The 26,201-nt window shown below is 40.1% G+C and overlaps 1 protein-coding gene across 1 annotated transcript in view; it reads left to right on the top strand.

Annotated features, from left to right (window-relative positions):
• The window catches only part of LOC117805275 (receptor-type tyrosine-protein phosphatase F-like), a 152,986-nt gene that overhangs the window by 15,029 nt on the left and 111,756 nt on the right, over nt 1-26,201 (top strand). Inside the window, exon 2 of the mRNA XM_034673956.1 lies at nt 24,873-25,045. Coding sequence (XP_034529847.1) covers nt 24,952-25,045 — 94 coding nt within the window. The 5' untranslated portion in view covers nt 24,873-24,951. The remainder of the gene's footprint in view (nt 1-24,872; nt 25,046-26,201) is intronic.

Below are 26,201 nucleotides of genomic sequence, written 5' to 3' on the forward strand. Positions count from 1 at the left end.
ATTATAAAATCCTCTGTCTGTGGTCTCAGGCTCAGACATGAGGTGAGTGTTGCATTGCAGACTTGTTCGATGGGGGTCACAGTGAGTAACATATTTTCACGTGTGATCTCTTTTCATTTTGCAATGCTGCAAAATGTCATTACCTAAAGAATCAACTATATAAAAAGGAAAATGATGAATGAATCACAAACAAATGAAAAATAAATAAACAAATAAACTAATGAAGGAATCAATCAATAAATAAATACATAAAAAGGTATGTATGTGTGTCAATTTTGTAATTGATTTATTCTTTGAAGCATTAATATTAATTTATGCTATTGCAATGCCTTGATTTTAGTGAGATTAGTACAGTCATAGCCAAAAATGAAATTGGACTAATAATAATAATTTATTTCGGTGTTTCGGTTTTCTGTCTTGGTTTCCTCATTTTTGGTTTCGGCCAAGAATTTTCATTTCGGTGCATCCCTACAAAAAAACATCAGATGCAGCCTTTGTGGAGTCTCTGCAGCCTCTTAGTTTCTTGCCTCCTTGTCCATGCACTTTTGAGTAATAGGGATGCTCTGATAATAAGACGCTGCACTGATAGGCAGCCTGAAAATTGTCTGAAGAGGGAGGGTGCAGAGTTGTGTGGACGAATGTAGAGGCAGAAAGTTTGTGGAGAACTCTGCATACCGACCAACCAGTCACAATGCTTGATTGTGGAGCACTGTGAGCTGATTGGGAGGGTAGGAGGAAGAGACACTGGTATGAAACTTCACTGGTTTGTATGACTTCACATGTAAAAAAAACCCACTATAAATCGGTGCTGCAGCTGAAATATTGTGTCTATAACTGTCATGCATGCCACAGGAATAATTTGGTGAAAATAATCAGCTTCAGAGGAGTAATTAAAGTCAGATCTATTATGCAGTAATGATGGAAAGGTAATGGTGTAGGTCTCAATTTGGGCATTGATGCAAAATTTCTGCCTTATCTGCCTGTTCTTTTCATTTGCACTTGTAGGGTGTGTTGATTTTATTCTGTGATTAACTTCATATTTTATGATATCTTTGTTTGCCCAGAGTTTTTAAAGCATAATGATCAGCCAATTGAAGACTTGTTCATGTTTGCAGTTGGTCTTATGTTGCTCACACCAGTCCATTCATGTTGAGTGTTGCAGCTGTTACAACAGCATGTCTCTGTGTGGTAGCTATTGCTGGGGGATATTGCCTCAGATTAAAATACTTCTTAACTGAGAATTTTACCTTGCTTTTGGTTAATGATATTTAGTATTCGTTTTTTTGCTTTGGTTTTTACTTTTTCTTAAAAAAGACAGAAACTGATGTTTCCAATCTATTTGTAACCTATTTGAAAGGTTACATCACAAAGGAATCATTCATTTTTGAAAAATTTGATCATGAAAAGCTGAATACGTGATAACTGATTTAGATGCATTTCCATATCTGCACATATTGTTCATATTTATGACAATGTTAGTGATCTTTTATACTGCATTACAAGCTTTAAAACAAGGAAATAGTCAGGCTAGATTTAATCAATTTGACTTCAAAGATGAAACTATCATGTTGTATTAAAAACCAACAGAGTCTCTTTATTTCATTATTATCTATTTGTTTTTCCAACTCTATATCACAATCTTCAGCTGCAACAAACCGGCTAACCATCCCTTAAAAGGAACCCCGGCTACCAAAACGCATTTTCCTATATGATGAATGTTTGTATCAGCTATATAAAAACGATAATAAAATCTCTCAAAATATCTTGGTTTGTATAAAACTGGAAAAAATGTTTTCACTGGTAGATCGCCATTGTTCTTTGCGTCGCAATGTTGTTTGGGTAGTGACGTCATTTGGTTGCAACAGTCTGTTTTCTTCATGCGTGTCAGCTGAAGCATGTGATTCCTGGGTGCTCTGTGAAGTTTTATTTGGGATCAGACTGTCTGTACAGTGGCTGACTGCCCTCGCTGAAAAAGTGATCATCTGAGAGGAAAAGATCCAGAGACTGACTGTCCTCCTGAAACTGTTCTTTCAGCTCATTTTCACAATTAGCAGCAGAAACGTGGTCTTGAGTAATAAGTTGGTGCGCATCAGCTGGCCACTGTACCGCTGCATCAGATGTGTGTTTTTCCACACATCACTCTTATTTGGAGAATCAATCAATCAATCAATCAATCTTTATTTGTATAGCGCCAAATCACAACAAACGTTATCTCAAGACGCTTTTACAAACAGAGGAGGTCTAGACCACACTATGTCAAATTATGAACAGAGACCCAACACCAAGACAGGGTAAGACTCAGTCTGACCCCACCTTAATCCACCATGAGCATTGCACATCGCAGTATTTAGCTAGTTACAGTGGTGTGGAAAAACTTCCTTTTAACAGGCAGAAACCTCAGGCAGAACCAGACTCATGTTAGACAGCCATCATGCCTCGACTGAGTTGGGTCTGGAAAGACAGATAGAGGGGAGTAAGAGAGAGAAGTGATAGTGATGAGACGAGTTGTAGAAGCTGTTGCCGCTGGAGTCCAGCACGTCCGTATCAGCTGGAGTCCAGATCGTCCGCAGCAGGAGCACGTCTACGGCAGCTCAGAGGAATCTACGAGACAATGGAGCTCAGGGACTCCAGAAAGGTCTATGGTTAGTAACTTTAATGGGACAGGCAGAGTTAAAGTAAGTGATGAAGGGGTTGGGGGGAAGAAGGTGAGCTAGGATCCCAGTGTGTCAGTGTGCCAGTTCCCCCGGCAGTCTAGGCCTATAGCAGCATGACAAAAGCTGGTCCAAGCCTGATCCAGCTTAACTATAAGCTTTATCAAAAAGGAACAATGTACACTTACAGACTGCTGTGTTGACTGATCGGGGGACTCGTCGTCAGCTTCCTCCCTGGTCGTGGTCGTGGTCGTGATCGTGGTCGTGGTCGTGATCGTGCCCGATGGTTCGCCATCAGAGGCTACATCTGCAGGAGCGGGTTATTGACATCCCCACAGGAGCACATCCAGCGTCTCCTGCCTATGGCGTTTCCTCGAGCGGACTTCACTCTTTTCCCGTGGGCGTTTCGTCTGTTTATGAATGAAAACTGTCGGCACATCATTTGGCTTCAGTCTCCGTTTATAACTAGCAGCACCTGTGAGCTCTTTCACCAGCGTGGGTCGGCTAAATGCATCAAATACATCTGGAGTGAAGTGGCGAGAACATAGCCACGGGTCCTTCGGAAGTTGTGTACGTCAACAAGCAATTTCCCACTCCTTTCTTCTCTTTTTGTCTCTTGGAAAGCTGTGTAGACTTACACCAGTCCCCTTGTTCCCCTTCGACTGGAAATGACACCCAAACGCAGCACAGTGTGGCATTATTGTGGTTTTCACGTTACTGAAAGCCAGCGAGTAAACACGGTGAAAACCAGAGGCTCGGCAAGACGCAACCATTACACGCCATCAGAGATCATTACACCAAGCGGAGGTGCCCACCAATTTATGTTGTGTATTGATGACATGTATTTTATACTTTGTATTTTCAATGTAACACTATTGAGGAATCAGGTTAACCAAGGTAATCAAACCGAGAGGGGTCCAGCTGCAGACCTCCACTCTCTTTATCCTGACGTCACTTCCTTCTGACGGTGGAGGGGAGCTCAGAGTGGAGTGGAGCCTGCAAGAGAGTCGGCTGAGAGTGGAGGTCTGCCACTGGACTGTCTTGGCTTTTTTGCTTCCACATTATCAGGGTTCCAAAGCTGGATGATGACTAAAATGTATACATCAAGGCACAAAATGATGTGTTTTTTATTATAAGGAATCTTTAACAAAGCAATACCAAATGAACATTAAGCCAACATAAACAAACAAAATGATAACCCACAAAACAAGATAAGCCTTTATCCAAATTCTGCATTTCTTTCTGAGACAGTTTATTCAAACTAGATACTTTCGTGTTTGCAGAAAACTGTTGATACTGCCTCCCAACATCTCCATTTCAACTAAGCAGGAACATGTGGTAGCTAATCTGTACATTTGCAAAAACCATTGATTGCTTTGCAAACTTACTGAAGAAAGTGTGATGTATTTTGAAATGGTAATAAATCTATCCCTAAAAATATATATATGCTGTGTATATATACTGTATATATATGTATATTTTTGTGGTGTTCCGCAATCCTTTATTTGCATTTCTGAATGAAATTTAACTGATATTGTGTGGGATTTTTTAATGAATATTTGTACGAAAATCGGAAACTTTCTTGTGCTTAAGTATGTGCTGGATGTATGAATTGTGCCAAATCAGGGCTGAAGTCCAACCACAGAGCAGACCTGCTGCTCTGGCTTGTACTATCACTCTGCAGGAAAACAAATGCCTCTGACATGCAAACATGACCACCAGCAGCTATCAGAGTCACAGCTCTCCCCCTCACTGACATAAAACAGAAAGACAGATTTACATTCATTGAGCATTGCTTAAGTTATTTACTTTTCCCTTTTTTGGGTGAAATACTGCTAAGATGTTTTATCTAAAACACTCTGTCATAATCACTAGTGCTTTCAACTGATTGTGATTAATCACAATAGATGCTGTGATTTATCAAAGTAAGTTACCTGTATTTACTTCAAAATTTAAAGAATTAAAGAATGTGCCACACTGAAATGCAAAGAAAGGATTTTGAGATGGCACCTGACTAATCAGATTAAAGTGGGGCGCTGCAATAAAATTTAGCCTATTTTCTGTTTTCAAGTCAGTTGTGTTTAGGTGGCTATATTTAATCAGCGTCACCAGCTCAGTATGGTGATACGAACATTTAATTCATATAAAAAGTCACTGTCTTTTTGTGTAGGTGATTCTCACAACACCAAACTGTACAGGTGCTTCAAGTGTAGACAGTAAAAGTAAACACCCCATGGCAGTATGTATGTGTACACACAACATTAAGAAGCACTGGGATGAGCAGGAAAACATTGTCTTAAAATCTCTTCATCAATCATTTGCCAGGGTATCTGTGATGGCAGCTGCATTGGGTAAATGTTTACAATTTATAGTCATTTATAGGCTGTTTTTTGAACCAGGCTGTAAACATGTTTATTTCTGCTGTAAAGATCGTCTTCTTTGAATGAGTGTGTATGTGGTTTCTGGTGTTTCTGCAGCCAAACTCAAGTGGATTCTCCATGAACTGCAGTTTATAACACTTCCGCATGGGCTTCATAGTTTGAGACCGCAGGTTGCCGCTTGGTTTGCACAGTGGTCAGTTCTCTGCGAGTTCAAGTGAAGGGTTGCATGAAAATGATGTCAGTCAGGTGTTTGATGACGGTTAATCCAGGCAAACAAGAAACCGGTGTCAGCATGACACTTTTCATGTCATATGACTGACATTGTACATCCTGATGTGACTATAGCAACATAATAAAGCAAGGCATGCCAATCTTTGCCTGTTTTGGTGCCAAAATACAAACAAACATAAAAAAAAATGCTGTCATAGGACACTGTAGTCTATTGATTCATGTATTTTATTGATAATGTAATTAAGTTATTGATGGGGGTTTCTGCTTTGTATTATTTAGGACAGCTGAAGAGAGACATGAAATGTGTGAAGTGGAGATTAGAGGAAGGCATGCAGCGAAGGGTTGAGACTGGGAGTCAAACCAGAGACAGCTACAACGAGGGCTGTTCATCTGTGCATGAGGTGTGTGCCTTAACCCCAAAGCCAAACTAAGAAGATGTACTTTCTAAATCAGTTTCCTATGCACAAATGTGTCTTGCTCAAGACAAAGAGAAGGTCAGGTTACTTTATTTGTACCCGTAGGTAAACTTGTTTTGCAATGAATTTTGGTACTTGTTTTGCAATGAATTCAAAGAGAAGCTTTGAATTCAGTGATTAAAGTTTACATATTGCTTTGATCTCAGAGGGAAAAAAACCTGTATTTTTTTTCTTAAATATATATTTTTAAAACTCCAACATTTTCCCCTGAGTGGTTTCTTACAAAGTCTCATGGATTACAGCTCAACATTTATTTGTGTTTTACTATTGATCTTTTACAACACTTGTGTTGTTGCTAGTAACTGTTTAGGTTTCAATGTGGTCTGGAAGGTGGTGTGGCTTAATGATGACATATTTAGTGGATTCTAATCAAGGGGAAAGATAGAAGGAGAAATATACTTTAGGGCATCATTGTTATTCACCATCTACTAAGGTTAAGCTCTCACAGCAGCAGCCTTCAAATGCGCTGTCTCATCAGGTTTCTGTACTAAGTCAAGGAGAAAAAACATTGTCTTGAAGTAGCTTCATTTGGTCTTCCTTTAAAAACATATTCTAGTGAGTGACCTGAACATTGGTTGATGTATTGCAAATTTTGTTTTAGTGGCATCACAAATGGAAAATGTCTCTGAGCTACATTTTATTATTTAAGAAAGGATAGGGATTTTTTTCATACATGTGCATTAGACTTGAACTACTGTCCAACTCTTACCGTCACTCCTGGCTTTTGATTTCTAAATCCCATTGGACTCAGTCATAGTCTTGCTGAGTGTCCTTTTCTGGGAGGTTTTACAGCTTATTTTGTCACATTACAATTCCCTTGGCGGATATGAATCATGCCCATATGTCCAGTACATTATGTGCCCTTATGGTCAGCAGTGAGCTGAATAAGGAAAAGATTGGCAAGGTGCTGGCCCTGTGTCTTTGGGAGCGTGATGTCCCCAATGGCAGGAGGTTTGGCCTCTGGCTTGATAGCAGCCTGGACCAGGCTCCGAGGGGATGTAACCCACAGAGCCTGGCAAAGCTCTGAGCCCAGGCAATCTGCTACCCCACTGGATACTGCAGGACATTGCTGAGATTCAACGCCTTGTATGTCACATATCAGGGGAATATCATGCCAAGAAAAATAAAGATAAACAGACCTATTTGTTGCATTAAACCAACTCCAAATAGCTCAAAATCAGCACAAAGAACCTTTATATTTTTGGATATTTTCAACAACTGTCTCAGAGTTCCTGCAGGATTTTATGTTTTCTATTTTTAAGTACAACTTTTTGAACACCTCATATTTTATTTTTGCTCTGTAAATTGCACTATATAGTGGGACTATGGAACAGATTTAATTGTTAAAACCCATTGAATCCATGGAATGTTAGAAACATGAACATGAATGGGCACAGGTAGTTTGATTATGTTATACATTTTTTAAAAATGTTCACCGGTTACCAGTTGCCAGATAAATCCCAATAATTTGTAGTAAAAAATAATTAGAAAATGCAGTTCAAGCTACATTTTCATGCTCACACAGGCTAAACCAGATCAACATCTTTATGTAAGGAGCTATTTAAATGTGGTATAGAGAGTTAAAGCAGGCCCAACCTTCAAATGATTTAAAATGCTGCCCTGTGAAACCTGGACTGGCAAAACAAAGTCTGGTCTTGTGTTAAACCAAAACCAAAAGTAGTTTCTCTCTTTACACTGCCCACTGATCATTTTTACAGAAAGATGTAGGAAACAGACACAACTTTGTGCATCTTAAAGGTGACATATCATGCAAAATTGACTTTTTAATGGTTCTTTACCTGAAATATGTGTCCCTGGCATGTCTACAAACCCCCCGAGAATGAAAAAAATCCATTCTGCCCCTGTTCTGATTTCTCCACCTTTCTGTAAATGTGCGTGAAATGAGCCGTTTCAGACTTCAGTGTTTTTGTTACGTAACAACAATATCCGGTCTGTCACGGAGTCAGAGCTCGGAGCTTGTTCAGCCCATAGACTGTATAAAATAATACTGAATCCCTCCTCTGTTTTTCATTACCTGCACAAATGTGTGCTAACAAGGAGCTTAGGAGGGAGGCATGCTAGTTGTAGGCTGTCTTAATAAACACAAAGGTCGGTTTTACTCCCCACGTCTGCAGATTTGAAGATATAGTGGATGATTTTTATTTGTCATGGATAAGTGCTAGCGCTAATTAGCATAGCCACATAGCTATATGTTCATAGCTGTAGCTGTAGCTGTAGCTGTAGCTGTAGCTGTAGCTGTAGCTGTAGCTGTGTACCAAGACACACGTCGACATACTGACAAATAAAACAACAAGAAACACTAAATCTGTGACCAATCCTTCATAAAAGGTCCTGCTGCCTTTCTGGCAGAGGTCGGTTTTACTCCCCACGTCTGCAGATTTGAAGATCTAGTGGATGATTTTTATTTATCATGGATAAGTGCTAGCGCTAGTTAGCATAGCCACATAGCTACATGTTCGTAGCTGTGTACCAAGACACACGTCTACATACTGATAAATAAAACAACAAGAAACACTAAATCTATGACCAATCGTTCAGAAAGGTCCTGCTACAGGCGCCCCTCCGTCAGGATCAGATTCAGAGGGTTGAAGTAACGCGATCTCTGAGCAGCCGTGTATATTCAGCCAACATGTAAACATTAGATCAACGTGCTGGAGAGCCGAGGCACATCCACTTCCGGAGGGGGCGTGGTCAGAGGGAAAACAGAGTGTTCTGATGAGGAATGAAGAAGAGGACTTTTCAGACATGCCAAAATCTGATTTCAAAGTGTTTTTTTGAGCATAAACTTTAAAGACATGTTTTGGGGACCTCTTAGACCAATATATATTGATGAAAAAAGCGTGATATGTCCCCTTTAACAGAATAGGCTTAAGGTGTGCAAATTATTCTGTTATTGACAGCCTGCTACAAAACAACAAGGTCAGCCATGGTCTGGTAATCAAAGACTTTCTTCAATGATGTGAAAACTATTTTCTCACGAGGAGTATCTCTAAAACCAATGAGATGATCATTGACTTTAGAAAAAACAATCCACAAACAGGAAATCAAACAATGAAGTGGGAACAGGGGAGTGTGTTCAAACCATAGACTGTATATATGATGGACAGCGCCGCTCCGCCTTTTCCCATTGTACGGCTTTGAAGCCAAAATATCCCGTTCTAGAAAGCTGACATCTTGTACATTTTCTGCAGCCAGAGTCTGCGCAGCAGGGAATTTGTGTTTCCACGGTAACAAGCTCTGCCCTACAGCGTACCGTCCAAGGTCCTACAGAGTTTCTCTCTACGGCAGCTGTCAATCAAAGTAAGCCCGGAAGTAAAGCCCCGTTTTTTAACCTCTGATAACTAACGAAAAAGAAAATTTTCAGAAAAAAGAGGCCTTGAACACAAAACAGTCAAATAATAACTACATATCAACACAGCATACGGATGTGAGAAACATTCGTACCACGTGTATTTATTTTTTAAAGTTTGACTGCAGCCCCATTCAAATGAATGGGAGAGACAGAATTTTTGACCTATACTGCAGCCAGCCACCAGGGGGAGCAGTTTTTGTGGCAGCCTCACTTCGAGCCGAGCAAGATAACGTCCATTTTTTATTCATCTATGGTTCAAACATATAAATACATAGGAACAATAATTGACAGTAAATTTCTTTTTTTTTATATAACTGTGTGTAAAAAGTGCACCAGTAATTATTCCGTCAAGGAAATTGTCTTCCTTTCACATCTTTACCTGCAAAGATTTCAATCATACTGATCCATGCCATGACTATCTGCAGTCAAAATCACCTGTGTAAAAAATGGATGCAAAGCCTAAAATGTGCATGTTGTATATTTTTTAACGTAATTTAACTCCAACAATCTCTTTTTCTTTGTGTTAGCTATTCCAATTCTCTCTCTTATTCTTTGTACTGTCATCTATTATGTATGGAAATTAGGGCAATGCTTTGGTTGGAATCATAGTTTTTAAATGAAAATCCAAAACTGCCCGGATCACTGTATACTGAGACCGGTGTTTGAATCTATGAACAGTTAATCATGATGGTATCTGAACTGTTTTCTATGTGTCCGTATAGCTCAGTCAGTTTGCAGTATTCAACCTTTATAAGTTGTAGGATAAATACTCATACCCCAGAAAATGAATGTGGGGCGCAGGTTGGCCTTGTGGTTTATTAATGCTCCCCATATACAGAGAATAAGATAAGATGAGATAAGATATACTTTATTTGTCCTCCGTTGGGGGAAATTCTTTTGTTGCAACAGCTTACAATACGGGACAGGGGAATACAACAATGTAGTTAAAAAATATAATAACAATAATAATAGCAATGACAAGGGTAAAATAAAATAAAATAAAATAAATTAAAAATAAAATAAAATATGACAACTATTCCAGATATATACACACTATGTACACTTCTATCTGATAAATAGATAAGGTGAGTTATTGCATGATAAAAATTGCACCAGGTTATTTAAAAACAAACATACACAGTATGAAGAACAGTGTGATTCAGATGGATACAGTAGTTATTTGTGAATGTGCCAAGTCACATAGTAACTTCCATGTAGTGTAATGAAAGATGAGAACAGGTGATTAACGGGACACAGCAGTGCTGGTGTTAAACAGTCTGATTGCAGATGGGATGAAGGACCTGTGGTAGCGCTCCGTCCTGCAGGGTGGGAGTCTCAGTCTGCTGCTGAAGGAGCTGCTCAGGGACCCCACAGTCTCATGCAGGGGGTGAGAGGGATTGTCCATGATGGATGTCAGCTTGGCTAACATCCTCCTCTCACCCACCTCCTCTATGGAGTCCAGAGGACAGCCCAGGACAGAACTGGCCCTCCTGACCAGTCTGTTAAGTCTTTTCCTGTCCCTGTCTGTGCTCCCTGCTCCCCAGCAGACTACTGCATAGAAGAATGCAGAAACTTTATATAATATAGTCCTTTTCGCAGCAGTTGCTCACCATTGCCCTCTGCTGCATGCCTACCTCCACCCTCTACTCCCCATATTTCCTGTCTCGCGTCAGCTGTCCAGTCAGTGAAAGCAAGAAAAAAAAGGCAAAAAATAAAATAATTAATTAATTAATGAAAAAATTAAAAATTAAACTAAATTAAGATAAGATCCCAGCGTGCCAGTGCCCCATGCAGTCTAAGCCTATAGCAGCATAACTAAGAGCTGGTCCAAGCCTGATCCAACTCTAACTATAAGCTTTATCAAAAAGGAAAGTTTGAAGCCTACTCTTAAAAGTAGAGAGGGTGTCTGCCTCCTTGACCCTGACTGGTAGATGATTCCAAAGGAGAGGGGCCTGATAACTGAAGGTTCTACCACCCATACTACTTTTAGAGACTTTAGGTTTGACCAGCAGGCCTGCATGTTGGGAGCGTAGTGTTCTACAGGGGTAATAGGGCACTATGAGCTCAATGCATCAGCTCGTTGATAAACTAAATAAAATATACAGTCCAAAGATCAACTAGGTATGATTAATAATGTGGTTTTTTTCAGATGTTTATATAGGTCTGCTTCAAATTCCAAAGGTCCACCCAATTAACTGGTTTATATATTGTGGAACAATGCACAGATGTCATTTTTACTTGATTATCAATGTTGTAGCATTTTCAGTATGCCAGCGGACCAGTAAGTTATGATAAGAGAAGAGAACTGTGGACCCACCACCCACAGATATAGGCATGGGGTCAGGTTCCTACATAGTTCAGTGGCAGGCGCAAGTGGAGATCAGTTTGTACTTAAATCTGCCAGTGCAGACTGGTCCATAGGATTCAGAACGCCACTTCATTGGCAGGGAAGGAGCCACAATTGGTGAATTGTTGTGTTCTCCTGCCTGCCTTAGCCGGACTCTGTTCAGCAGGTGCTTCAGGTGCTTCATGGTGCTTCATGGTGATTCTTGATTTTGTTATTTTACCTTGAAAGTTCTGCCATATAAAATGTACTTTTTAGTGTAATTGTTAAATGTTTCCCCCTAGAACGTTATGTTACTGTTTTAGACGATTTTGTAATGTTGTTGGCGCAAATTTGTACCGCAGCTTGCATTCCATGTCACTTGATTAAGATACCGCTGCAGAAATTTCAAAGAGTGCATCTTTTTATTTAGTATTTCCAGGAGCAGAGGTGCAGAAAGCGGAGACCAGAAGGCTATGTGTGTGTTTTATTGTCTTCTGCAGGCATGTTGTCTCCCTTGAAAATGTTAGAATCGTTGTTGTTTGTGTTCAGAGATTTTGCCACTTGTATGTTTTTACTTTGGCCACTAGGTGTCACTGTTGGACCAGTCAATGTACAGATTTTCCTAGTTTAATGACGGAAATTCAAATGTTTACCAGCTAATGTGGTAAATTCTTAAAATATGTGTGTGTTCAATGACATACTTTAATGTAATTTAAATGTATTTGTATGTATGTTATTAGCACAGCAGCTCCAGACAGTGCTATTTTGCTAAGCTGAGGGAGGCAATTTGTATGTTTTATTGTCTTCTGCAGAGTGAATAAATGCTGGAAACCAGATGTGTCAGCTCCTGCTAATCCCAATCACATCCGTTACATAAGGTCAGGGCTAACAGTTTAAGATCCATCTGTGAATTCTGCCACAAGAAATTATTTTTTTGTTATTGAAGTTGAGTGTTGGACGAAATTAATGGCAGATCAGTATCACATTTTTTGACAGTCCTTTAACCCATCCAAATGGGCAAAAGATAGCAAAAGACATATTTTTTTGTAATAAAAGTCGACTTCTCTTCTGTCACATTATACTTGGGTAAATTCCCAATGCCAAAGATAAGTACCTTTATTAAGTGGTTTTGGTTGCAAGCGAAAAAACTGTTACCCAAAAGGGGCTGGAGGCAACCTCGCCTTCGAAGGACGACTGAATTGCTCCTGTCAATAAAATACATAGCATGACGACACTGTCATTTTCACTAAGATTGCAATTTGAATACTATACATTACATGCATTAATAAATGTCCACATATTCATTTTCTGATTCATTATTTAGTCAGTTTTTCCTTCAAATGACAGCTGCAGAGAGACATAAAATGTGGCGAGTAGAGAGTTGGGGAAGACATGCAGCAAAGAGGCTAGTAGCCAAACCATATACTGTGGCCAGACTTGCCTTAATATATGGAGTGCACTCTTGTACTGTTATGCCAAATCAGCACCCAACCAAGCGGCAAACTCCGGTCTCAAACGATGAAGCCAATGCGGAAGTGATATAAACTGCAATACATCGAAAATCCTCTTGAGGCTGGCTGCAGAAACACCGGAAACCACATAGATATGAATGGGAAAAAGACGATCTTTGCAGCATTAATAAACATGTTTACAGCCTGGTTCAAAAAACGGCTTGGCCCTACAACGCTAATCTCTCTAATGGCACACACTGTACGGGGGGGGTGAATTTTTTTCTAACATGACGGTTAAGAAGATATTAAGATTATGAGTTTTGCCCAAATAAGGACACGACTGACGTGACTCTCGGTCGGGAACACACAGCCATTGGCTAAGAGACTCACACTACGTCACACTCTGCCTAGTTGAGTTCTGCATTACCTATATAGCTGCCGCCGTCGATTTGCTTCAAAACAGCTCTCAGGAACAGATGGGTGACGTCACGGATACTACGTCCATATTTTCTACAGTCTATGCACCCAACCAGAGGCACAGTTTAAACATATATTTAATGGTAGTGACTGAGTGGCCCAATTTTGTGGCAGAAATATTGGATTTTTAGTTCATTCGTAGTAATACAAATCTTTTCCTCCATTTTTGCCACATTTTGGTTTTACAGGGTTAAAAATTGAAACAATTGCGGTTTAGTAGATGAGATAAATGCTTGGTGTAGAAGCTACATATGTACTCAAAAGCTTATCAATTGAGGTTTTATAGATTGAAGAATAGGGGTCAGACAAAATCTTGACATGGCAATATATCGTGGTCCTGACCTGTATGATGCAAGCATCGTAAAGAAGGGCTGAATATCGATATTTTAATTAAGTGAATATGGCGCTAGATTTCCCTGTCAAAAATGACTCCACGCAGTGGCATTAATGACATGAATGAGGCGAACGTGAACATCAGTTTATTGATCGCAGAATAAGTTGACAGCGGCTAAATACAATACCAGAAGAAGACAGCGGGATGTCAGACAGCAGTGAAAAGGACCTTGAAATGCGCTAACCCCTTTTCAACCAAAAAGAGAACAAGCTGTTGCAGAGCTGAGACCGGTTGTGACGAGAGGAAAGATGGCAGACATATTCAAGTCTGCACAGCTACGAGTTTCACTCACCTGCGACGTGCCATGGAGTGCTGTGGAATAGTTACTGCTCGTTTATTGAAAACGAGTGTTGCATTCCGAGACTTACAGCGCTGCTCACATGGCAGAAGTTTGACTGAAGACTACAGAGGAACGGATGCTGACTGTAAAGACTGTAGTTTAGTCACAGTAGGTATAGTCACACGGGATAACATTAAAACAGATGTACTAAAGTTTGACCATAAAATGGGAGCAGTTTACAGACACGAGCTGGTCGAGTTTGTTCAAGCAATAAATGTATTTCATTTATAAATATGACATTGTTTATGATACGTGCATTTTTTTTACATCAGCAGTTTGTCACAGTTATCACCTGCCACACCTGCTCAGCCTCTCAGCCCACTACATTTCCACTCCCCTTCGTTTACCTGAACCACACTCTCCTCATTAAGCCAACACAAATCACCTGTTTCTCATTACCTGCTGCCAGTATTTAAGTCCCGGTCTCAGCCCACTCAGTGCCAGATTGTTCTCACTGCAAATGCAAGACTCTCCAGCACTTATCCTCGGACTGATCTCCCGGTTTCGACCCTGCCTGTCCCCGACCTTCCTTCCTCGTTTCTGCCCTGGTAACTACCTCAGCCTTCTGTCCCCGACCAAGAGATTTGCCTGCTCCTCGTCTGTTTCCAGCCTGATCCTCCACACAGCGAAACCAGCATCTCAACAGACATTGTGTGACCGGGTTAGTAAAGACCTACAAAGACTTGTTACCTGCTGTTTCCTCCGGGCTCCAGTGTGCTGCTTTTGGGTTCACCCTCACACCCGTAACACAGTTGTTTTTAAGCTCTGTAAATTTAATTTAAAGACCAAAAACATGAAAATTGTTTCATGTCAGTGAAACCAAACCATAGTGCAATGAATGAATCAATCAATCAATCTTTATTTGTATAGCGCCAAATCACAACAAACGTTATCTCAAGACGCTTTTACAAACATAGGAGGTCTAGACCACACTATGTCAAATTATGAACAGAGACCCAACTTCAAGACAGGATAAGACTCAGTCTGACCCCACCTTAATCCATCATGAGCATTACACCTCACAGTATTTAGCTAGTTACAGTGGTGAGGAAAAACTTCCTTTTAACAGGCAGAAACCTCGAGCAGGACCAGACTCATGTTAGACAGCCATCATGCCTCGACCCAGTTGGGTCTGGTAAGACAGATAGAGGGGAGTAAGAGAGAGAGAGAGGTGATAGTGATGAGACGAGTCGTAGAAGCTGTTGCCGCTGGAGTCCAGCACGTCCGTATCAGCTGGAGTCCAGATCGTCCACAGCAGGAGGACGTCTACGGCAGCTCAGAGGAATCTACGAGACAATGGAGCTCGGGGACTCCAGAAAGGTGAATAAATACATGAATCCTGTACTTTGCCTTTTAATAAGCAGTTTTTATTCTTTGGTTAGATCGCAGTATCGTGATATTATTGTTATTGTAGGCCAAGTATTGCGTATTGTATTGTATCGTGAGTCACCCAGCAAATCCCACTCCTATTGAAGAAGTAGTAAACAGGCAAAAGATTTGTTTCTTCTTGAAGAATCATTGACAGGTTATCAAAAAGAAGTTGTCATCCATATATTTTCACCAGCTTATACAAGGTCAGGCTTCAGTGGCAGAAGGCGGAGTAATCCTTTCAGCAAGTGCAGGGTCTTCTCCAGAGTCTCCCAGTTGGGTGTGCCCAGAAAACCTCCAAAGAAAGGCATCAGAAAGGCATCCTAAGTAGATGCAGTAAGTACCTGAAGAGTCTTTTCAGTGTGAAGGAGTAGCGGCTGATTATAGGTGAGAGTTGGAATGTACATTGACTGGTAAATCTTTGAGTTGCAATTACTCTCAGCTCCCTCTTTGTAACAACAGCCCAGTTTGACGCATGTGTTACGACTAATGCTGCATCAGTGTAACAGGATCAGTCACTTGTTTTGCCACCTTCCCTCTCCCCTTTGTATGGTTTACCCGTGGGAGAGGAGGGTGTATATTGTTTATCCTAAGTTATTATCGTATTCTATTCTATTATTTATTGAATTGTCTTGTGTGTAGCCTACTTATGTTCCCAAATATTTTATTATATGTTTTACTGTCTGTAGGTAAACTGAGTGAATTAAAATGTCATGTAGAGACTTTTATTTTTTAAAAATGTTTTAAAGGCCCTGGGAACCCAAATTCTTCTATTTTCGACAAGGTTGAGTTGAGTCACGGCCGAGTGGCTTAAGCAGTCCTGCACATGCTCGGCTCATTTCCCCTGGACAGGTTCACTAACTTTCCCCTTGACCTGTTCACTAACTTTCCCCTCGACCGGTTCACTAACTTTCCCCATGACCGGTTCACTAACTTTCCCCATGACCTGTTCACTAACTTTCCCCTCGACCTGTTCACTAACTTTCCCCATGACCGGTTCAGGAACTCTCCCGAGGATTGGTTCACTAACTTTCCCCAAGGGCAGTTCACTAACTTTCCCCAGGACTGGTTCAGGAACTTTCCCCAGGACGAGTTCACTATCTTTCCCCAGGACGAGTTCACTATCTTTCCCCAGGACCGGTTCACTAACTTTCCTCAGGACCGGTTCACTAACTTTCCCCAGGACCGGTTCACTAACTTTCCTCAGGACCAGTTCACTAACTTTCCTCAGGACCAGTTCACTAACTTTCCTCAGGAACAGTTCACTAACTTTCCTCAGGACCAGTTCACTAACTTTATCAGGACCAGTTCACTAACTTTATCAGGACCGGTTCACTAACTTTCCTCAGGACCAGTTCACTAACTTTCCTCAGGACCAGTTCACTAACTTTCCTCAGGACCAGTTCACTAACTTTATCAGGACCAGTTCACTAACTTTATCAGGACCGGTTCACTAACTTTATCAGGACCAGTTCACTAACTTTATCAGGACCGGTTCACTAACTTTCCCCAAACAGCTCAGAGTTTATGCAGAACTGTATATTGTTTTTATTAATCCGTGCACGACTGCTTTCAGTCTGCGGGCTGAGCAGGGGTAACTCAGGATTAGGTGAAGCAAACTTGCCAGCGAGCAGGTTAGTTTCATGGAGTATGTTGACCGGGTAACTGAGTCAGTGTTACGCTGAACTGGCTTTGGGAAACCGACAACTGGAGTTTCCCTCAATTCAGGGTTTACTAACTTGGGATTTTCACTTAACCTGCTTTCTGAAACGGGCCCCAGCTCTCCTGTTCACAGTTTTTATTTGTATAGATTTGGTTCAAGATTAGAAGGGAGTTTTGAGATGTATCCTGGCTGTGTATTGGCAAGAATCTGTGGATATGATAGGTATCTTGACACAGGGGTGACAATAAGATTTATATATATATATATATACTGTATATATATAAAACTATAAGCAGGCTAGATTTTGCAATTTTGATTACCAAAATAATTTATTTTTAGAAAGACAAGTTACATGCATAAACAAATAGAATTTATTTGAATAATTCAATCAGAACAGTTGGACTGTATTTGTATTTCACAGTTCTTTGTTGAGGGTCAAAGCGACCTCGCTTTAACTTCTGAGTACAACTTTGGCAAACCCATGTCAATCATGTGTTGTCAGGAAGGTATGGTGTACTGGGGCTACAATGACTATCATATTACAGAAGCTGTCATTGTCCACAACACTAGGGAGCAGATCTTTGCAAGTAAAGGGAAGTATTGACTAAATCAATGGTTGCATGAGATGAGGTTGCATACATTATTTTTTCATTTAGTAAGCACTAAAATAAGTTCTACACATTGTCTGTAGTGAAGCGTCAATAGTTCAGGCTTTGTAAGCCTGCTCAAATTTCTTTTTGATAACATTTTAAAGCTACTGTGAGGAGTTTTTTGGCTGGTCGTGAGGCAGACTGAAATGTACAGCAATTCTTTTTATGACCTACAAGAGCAAGCAAGACCATCAGCAACAACTTTCATATGGTCATTTTTGTTGCCTGTAGCCACGGTGAGGGGGTCAGTGTCAGACTAGCACGCTGAAATAAAAGCCTTTTTTCTCACTTTTACAACAGAGAATATCTACAGTTAGTAGTTCACTTCATCATGCAATCTGGAAGTGTGGTTTGTACTTGAGCTGTAACATCAGATTTTCACGTCAGGATTATTGTTGCCAAAAAGATGGTTGTACCAGTATATTGTGAGAGCACTAGTAAATACCAGTCTTCAAGCAGATGGAGGATCTGCACTATCTCTGAACCACTGTTCCACCAATAAGAGGACCAGCCAAAGAAGTATAAAAATGTATATACAAGTTGTAAAACATTATACTAAGACTAAATTTATGGTAACTGAAGAGGAGGTGGAAATACCAATGTGCATTTTGAGGGGTAAAGAGGCCCGCTGGATATCATAAGCTTTATTAAATGTTAATGAGCAGTCTCTCCTCTATCCCTCTTTCAAGACCCTTTAACCACTGTAACTAGCTAAATACTGCGATGTGCAATGCTCACGATGGATTAAGGTGGGGTCAGACTGAGTCTTATCCTGTCTTAAAGTTAGGTCTCTGTTCATAATTTGACATGGAGTGGTCTAGACCTGCTCTGTTTGTAAAAGAGTCTTGAGATAACGTTTGTTGTGATTTGGCGCTATACAAATAAAGATTGATTGATGACAATGCTATTGTAACTAGAGATGACCACAATTAATCGATTATCGATTAATTGATTGTTAAGAAATTACTCGAAACACACATTTTTGTTATCAATGTTCCGTCACGTGGAACAAACATCATGTGGTCTCATATTACACTCAGCTATCAGGGAGGTGTTTTAAGTTTAAAGCATGTTTGGATGTGAATCAGCTGTTAAAGGTGTTGAGCACAGCGGAGACGCTCAGCTGGCGGCTGCGGCTGTGCGTCAGGTCTCCACGTGCGCTTTTTAAAAGAGGATCAATACAAAACTGCTGCCAACAACAACACGGACACAAAGGTTGACAGCTTTAAACAGGATATTTCCCACCTTTGGATACGAAGGCAACAGACAGGTGGGAAATTCTGGTACGCTATGTTTACAGAGCAGCAACATCAGAGCCGTCTGAGCTTTTCTCCAGCGGGACTGATTATGACCCGGTTGCGCTCCTGGCTGACACCTGACCGAATACACATGTTTATTTTTCTCAATAAGAACGAGTAGACAGAAAACTGGACACTGTGAGTCTGAAGTACTTTACTGTTAGTATTATGAGCCTTCACTTTATAAGATTATGTCTGCGGAGAATATTTTAATGAGCCTGATCGTTGATATTCTGCGTGTCAAATGTGTGCCCGTATTCAACCTGTCAGTTATATGCATTTTGTTGCTGTAGAAAATAAAATTTAGGGGTAAAACAACATATTTGGCATTGTTTTTGACGTAAGAATAATAATGTTTTTTTTTTTTATCAATTAATCGGTAATTGATCGTTAACATTTCCAAAAATCGATCACGGAAAATACTTAAAATGTACATCCCTAATTGTAACTGTTGATCATATGTTGAAGCTCAGGTAAGAAACAGCATATGTAATCGATACATTGAAAGTGTATGCCATAAATGCTGCCACAAAGGTTGATAACATGCAGAATCAGCTTTATTCGCCAAGTATGCTTGAACACACAAGGAATTTGACTTTGGTAAACTGTGCTCTCTTTGTACAAGGCATAAGAATAGGAATAAGAATAAGAACTACAATAAAAAATAAAATGAAAAAATAATAACAATAACCTTAGCTATAAATACAAAGAAACAACAAATAGCTTGACTAATATGTACAGGCTAAAATAATATGATTAAGTGCAGTGGTGAGTTGCAGAGGTAGTTTTACATTATAAAATAGAAGTTAAATAATACAAAAAATAGAAATATGGAATTCTGCTTGAGAATTGTTGCATTGTATATCTACATGTATATTTACAGAGAGTATTTATGCAATTCCTACTAGTGACTTGTGTAGGACGAATCAATTAATGAGTTTTGGGGACTGCATTAATGCCACTAGTCTCTGTTTCTACAACCTCTCTTGCCTTTCTTATGCAGCTATCTCTTCAAACTGTATTCAGTTTGACATGACTGTCGATCGTTGAGTAACTTGTCAAATTATTTTGTAATTATATTATTGGACAAAGTGCATGCACAGAGATTACATTTCTTTAAGAACGATCAAAAGAATGTTTGTTTAAAATTTAGCCTGTTTTTTTTGCAACTAATCCTGCACATATATTTGATCTGTTAAAAAAAGGGACTGTACTTGGTGTGTGTTCCAATTACATGTATTTCAGTAACTACATGATGTCAGTGGAAACTAAAATAGTCATGTTCAGGATAATCCACAACAAGGTACTGCCTATTGTAAAACAGCCCAGTTGGAAGAGTTACTTGGGAAAAGCATACGATTTTACAACACCAGAGATGGTCAAGTAATTTTGGCACCTTGATTCAGGTGGCAAGTGAAGAGCTATCATCTATTTCTTTTTATGTATATATATTAAAATCATTTTCATGGATATACATTGATAATAATCAGAGACACAATGGTGAATATGGACCAAAATATGTATAAAAAAACATAGTGTAATCAAAGTTAGACTAGAAAGGAACATTTAGGGTGTTGGTGGAACTTACCAAAACACCACTTATAGATCATCAACATAAACCCCCCAAAAAACAAAAAGGTAAAAAGAGTGAGTACAATAAAAGTAAGATAATAATATTTATACTAATATTACTAATAATAATAATATTTAATAAATAAGAAATTGAGGAGTAAATCAAAATGTTAGTAAAAATAACAAAAGCAAAAAAAAAAACAAGCGAACAAGAACACACACGCACACGCACACACACACACACACACACACACACACACACACACAAGTCAGAGTATTTTAATACTATACCAAATATGCTGGATGTTTATCAGTCTAACTGCAGCCCATCAAGACCCTTGACAAAGTTCATAAAACCATCCCAAGTGCTGTGGAAGTTCTGGAGGGCGCCATTTACAATGTATCAGATATTTTCCAACTGAAGATTAGACATAATACTTACGGATGAGATGATGGTGGGTGGGTGGCGCAGCGTTTTTCCAGTTCAGTAATATCACCCACGTGCTAATAGGGAAGAGAACCGAATACTGATTAACGCCCCAACAAAGCATTACATTTTATGGAGGTAGACCCCACCATTACAGGTGCTAACGGCAGGATTACCTCACCTGTTAGGCTGTTTAAAGGATGGAGGACATCGTGCTTATGTGTTACTGTTTAGGACCAAATATGAGAAGACAACGGATATTTAGGGATCGAACAAATCCATTGGAAAAGTATGACGATGTTGAAATATACAGCAAATTAGATTTCTGAGGTAACCTACCAACACCGTGAAGTGAATCCTTTTCAAACAACTCTGTTAACAAGTCCTCATCCTTCAATGGGGGGATGGGTGGTCCTCCACCTGGACCACGTTGGTGACGGTGCTTGTTGCTCAAAGCCTCTTTCATGTTGCTTGTTTTATTTTGTAGGTCTTCTACTGAGCGCGCTCAGAAACACCACACTCATTTACCTGGTTCAAGATCTGAAGCCAAACTTTCCCCTTCTCCTTGTTTGTTATTTTTGATGATTGACTTGCTGATAACATCTGTTTGTTCATTCTAGATTCTTCTAATCAAATGTCCATTTCTTCTTCCGCTAAAACAATCTTCTCTCAGTCACACCGGTACCGCTCGCCATGTTTATTGTTGTTTATGTGTAGTAGGCATGTGCAGTTTGAATTTATTGGATCTGGGTTTTCCAGGAGGTTCCCTGGACCTACGACGTTTTACACCAGCCTCACTTTCATGGTGCAATTAGTTAATTGGCCAATTATTTGCAGTCGTGCATGCGGCTAACGCTACGGCTAAATGGGCCGTTCCATAACAGAACATTAAGACTAATGGTCCTGTTTGTGGAATGGCTGCACATGCATACGGGCCCTGGTGGACGAAAAGCTTTCATGGAACGACCACATTGAATATGTGTACAAAAAAGATTATGAAGTTGATTGGTATTCTAAGGAGAGTTAGTTTACAGCTAAATCATTCTTGTATCTTACATTTTTATGACAGTTTAATTTATCCTTACACTGTGTACAGTTCTCCCTCACCCCCAGGTTTAGAGTCTGGGTGTCATCCTCGACAGCACACTATCATTTCAGGCTCACATCAATAATGTCACTCGGTCTGCATATTTTCATCTTCCTAACATCAACCGCCTCTGCCCGTCCCTCACACCCAACAGTTCTTGTTCACACCCTTGTAACATGATGCATTGATTATTGTTATTCCCTCCTCTTTGGTCTCCCTCTCAAATCAATCCATAAACTCCGACTGGTCCAGAACTCTGCTGCTCGTATCATTACTAGAACCCCGTCCATTAATCACATCCCTCCTGTCCTTCAGCAGCTTCACTGGGGACCGATCTGAACTTGCATCAATTTCAGATTCTGATCCTCACCTTCAAGGCCCTCCACACCTCTCTGAACTTCTGCACATCAACACACCCACCCGCACTCTCAGGTCTTCTTCTTCCATTCACCTCACTACACCGCCCGCCCACTTAACCACCATGGGTTTCAGTCGCTCTGCCCCCCTCCTTAGGAACTCCCTCCCACCAGACATCCGTAAAATCAACTCTCTTTCCATTATCAAATCACATCTCAAAACACATCTTTTTAAACTGTCATGTTCACTCTGATTACACCTCTTCACTGCACTGTATCTTATCCTGTTCATTTTATAGTATTTATTATTTACACTGTATCATGCCTTGTCGATTTTATGAGTCTGATTTTTATATTCTTTTTTTTAAACACTGACCTGTACGGTGACCTTGAGTGCTGAGAAAGGTGCCTTTAAATGAAATGTATTATCATTAGTATTACTATAATGCTGTATGGGCAGCTACTTGTCCCACTTATCTAAATAAGATTTTTTTTTAGTCCAAAAGAAATATTTGAGGATGATAAGTTTTTCTAAAAGATGTGACTCATCTGCTCCTCTTTTCAAAATGTTCAAACTTGTTTCTGTTTTTAATGTGAACATTTATCAGACCTGTGTGTTTATGTATACATATGTTATCCGAACCAGAGACCTGCCCTGTACTTTTCAGATTTGTTTCAAGTTTTGCGCAGACATTCACTCATACAATAGCACTCATATAACTTCCACCTCACATTTTGCTAGACTTCCCTTAAAGGGGACATATCACACTTTTTTCATCAATATATATTGGTCTAAGAGGTCCCCAAAACATGTCTTTAAAGTTTATGCTCAAAAAAACACTTTGAAATCAGATTTTGACATGCCTGAAAAGTCCTCTTCTTCAGTCCTCCTCAGAACACTCTGTTTTCCCTCTGACCACGCCCCCTCAGGAAGTGGATGTGGCCTCGGCTCTCCAGCACGTTGATCTAATGTTTACATGTTGGCTGAATATACACGGCTGCTCAGAGATCACGTTACTTCAACCCTCTGAATCTGATCCTGACGGAGAGGCGCCTGTAGCAGGACCTTTCTGAACCATTGGTCATAGATTTAGTGTTTCTTGTTGTTTTATTTATCAGTATGTAGACGTGTGTCTTGGTATACAGCTACGAACATGTAGCTATGTGGCTATGCTAACTAGCGCTAGCACTTATCCATGATAAATACAAATCATCCACTAGATCTTCAAATCTGAAGACGTGGGGAGTAAAACCGACCTCTGCCAGAAAGGCAGCAGGACCTTTTCTGAAGGATTGGTCACAGATTTAGTGTTTCTTGTTGTTTTATTTGTCAGTATGTCGACGTGTGTCTTGGTACACAGCTACAGCTACAGCTACAGCTACAGCTACAGCTACAGCTACAGCTACAGCTACAGCTACAGCTACAGCTATGAACATATAGCTATGTGGCTATGCTAATTAGCGCTAGCACTTATCCATGACATAAAAATCATCCACTAGATCTTCAAATCTGCAGACGTGGGGAGTAAAACCGACCTTTGTGTTTATTAAGACAGCCTACAACTAGCATGCCTCCCTCCTAAGCTCCTTGTTGGCACACATTTGTGCAGGTAATGAAAAACGGGGGAGGGATTCAGTATTATTTTATACAGTCTATGGGCTGAACAAGCTCCGAGCTCTGACTCCGTGACAGACCGGATATTGTTGTTACGTAACAAAAACACTGAAGTCTGAAACGGCTCGTTTCACACACATTTACAGAAAGGTGTAGAAATCAGAACAGGGGCAGAATGGATTTTTTTAATTCTCGGGGGGTTTGTAGACATGCCAGGGAAACATATTTCAGGTAAAGAACCATTAAAAAGTCAATTTTGCATGATATCTCACCTTTAATCGGTACACATTGAAATACAGAGAACATCTTTTCGGAACAATCTGCCCTCATCTCTACAATTAGCATCTTCACTATCAATCTTCAAAAATCATCTGAAAAGGTTGCTAATTTAACAAGTCTCAACATACTTCTCTGATCTAATTGTTTTACTATGTCTTGTAAATGTACAATTATGGAATTGTATTTTATGTGCTTATCTGTATTTCTGCTTTTTATAACTTTTTGTTTAGCAGGAGGAAAAGGTATTTTCATAAGCCTCTTTGGGGCTTTTAACCTCCCCTGCACAATGTCTAAGATTCCATTGCGTATAATTTTTTTATTTTTATGATGTGCAAATAAAAAATAAATTAATAACCTTTTGATATTTATCCACAGAAAGGTAGAGGCAAAGACTTACTGCATCACTTTACCACATAACAGACTTGAACTCAGATTTGACTGTCTTGTTTCTCACTAGGTGTCACTCATTGATCATGAGGCTGTAGTCAACGTGCAGAAGTGTTGGAGCTAGAAGACAGTGCGTCTACAGTCAGACCATGGATCTTGGATTCAGATGGTCGGGTCTTCTCACTAAGGGGGCTTTTTATTTCCTGCTTTTGGCCAAGCTGGTTCTACCTTCTCACACGGAAAGTAAGTACCATTAAACACACAGCTCAAAACTCATTGGCTACGTTTACATGAGACTTTAAATTCCTCTTTAATTCCGAATTAAGATTAAATCCTCTTTAAAAAGATTTAAAATGACCATGTAAACACCTAATTCCGAATGAAAATGATAATTCCGAATTAAACTTAAATCTGATGTAAGTGTCTGGTTTATTCTGATTTTAAATCCAAATTGAATAATTCCTCTATCATGTATACGTTCATTCCGCTTTAAATTAATTCTGGTCGTTCTGCGCATGCTCGTTCCCTTGTCCTGTCGCGATGACGCACATACTCCGCGCTGGCGGGCTCATATTTCGAGAGGCACCCTACTGCAGGCAAGATGGCGCCGCCACAACATCCACACCGGAAGTCCATACCGGAAGTCCATACCGGAAGTGATTCTTTAACCCCCTCTCTACCCAATGCCGGATGCTTCGAACTGGAAGTTTCTTCTTCGTGTAGCGTATTGATTGCATTAGTCTGTCGCTGCTAAATCAATTAGCAGAAAGCTAGCGATAAAACAGCCTTCTCGAGACACGACACTCCAATAATTAAAGTGAACACACATGCACACTGCTCCTTCCATTGTGTGTGCGTGTGCTTGCGTATTGAAATGTATATTTATTCCTTTCTTCCAGATGCATCCGTCGATTATTGCTCTCGTGACTGTGGATCTACTCTGGATCTGTATTTCATTCATTCATTAATCTATACATGTGATCACTTAGGCAGACAGCATGCAAGGTAATTTGGAACAAACACTACAGCAAACTTAGATAATGTGACAAGTCCCCATGGAAAGAGACTCCTGCACGCTGCACAGTTATCATAATGAACCTGTGGGGAACAGCTGTGCAGGAAGGAAGAGGGGTCACTGGGGGAATCAGTCAAAGGGAAGCAGGTGTGCAGGGGCAGGACACACACCACAGGGAACTGGTGGGCAGGTGAGGTACAGTCAGGCTAACACAACATAAAATAACATATGACCCAGACAAAACAAGAGAGGCATATGCAGATGTCATCACGGCAGCATCATAATCAGCTTTAAGTATTTCAACACACACTCGGAACAAAAGGCTGTGCATGGCTGAGACGTTAACACTATAACTTAGTGATTCGTGCAGGCTTCTAAGTAACT

The sequence above is a fragment of the Notolabrus celidotus genome, chromosome 2 (assembly GCF_009762535.1).
Source record: "Notolabrus celidotus isolate fNotCel1 chromosome 2, fNotCel1.pri, whole genome shotgun sequence".
NCBI classification, from domain to species: Eukaryota; Metazoa; Chordata; class Actinopteri; order Labriformes; family Labridae; genus Notolabrus; species Notolabrus celidotus.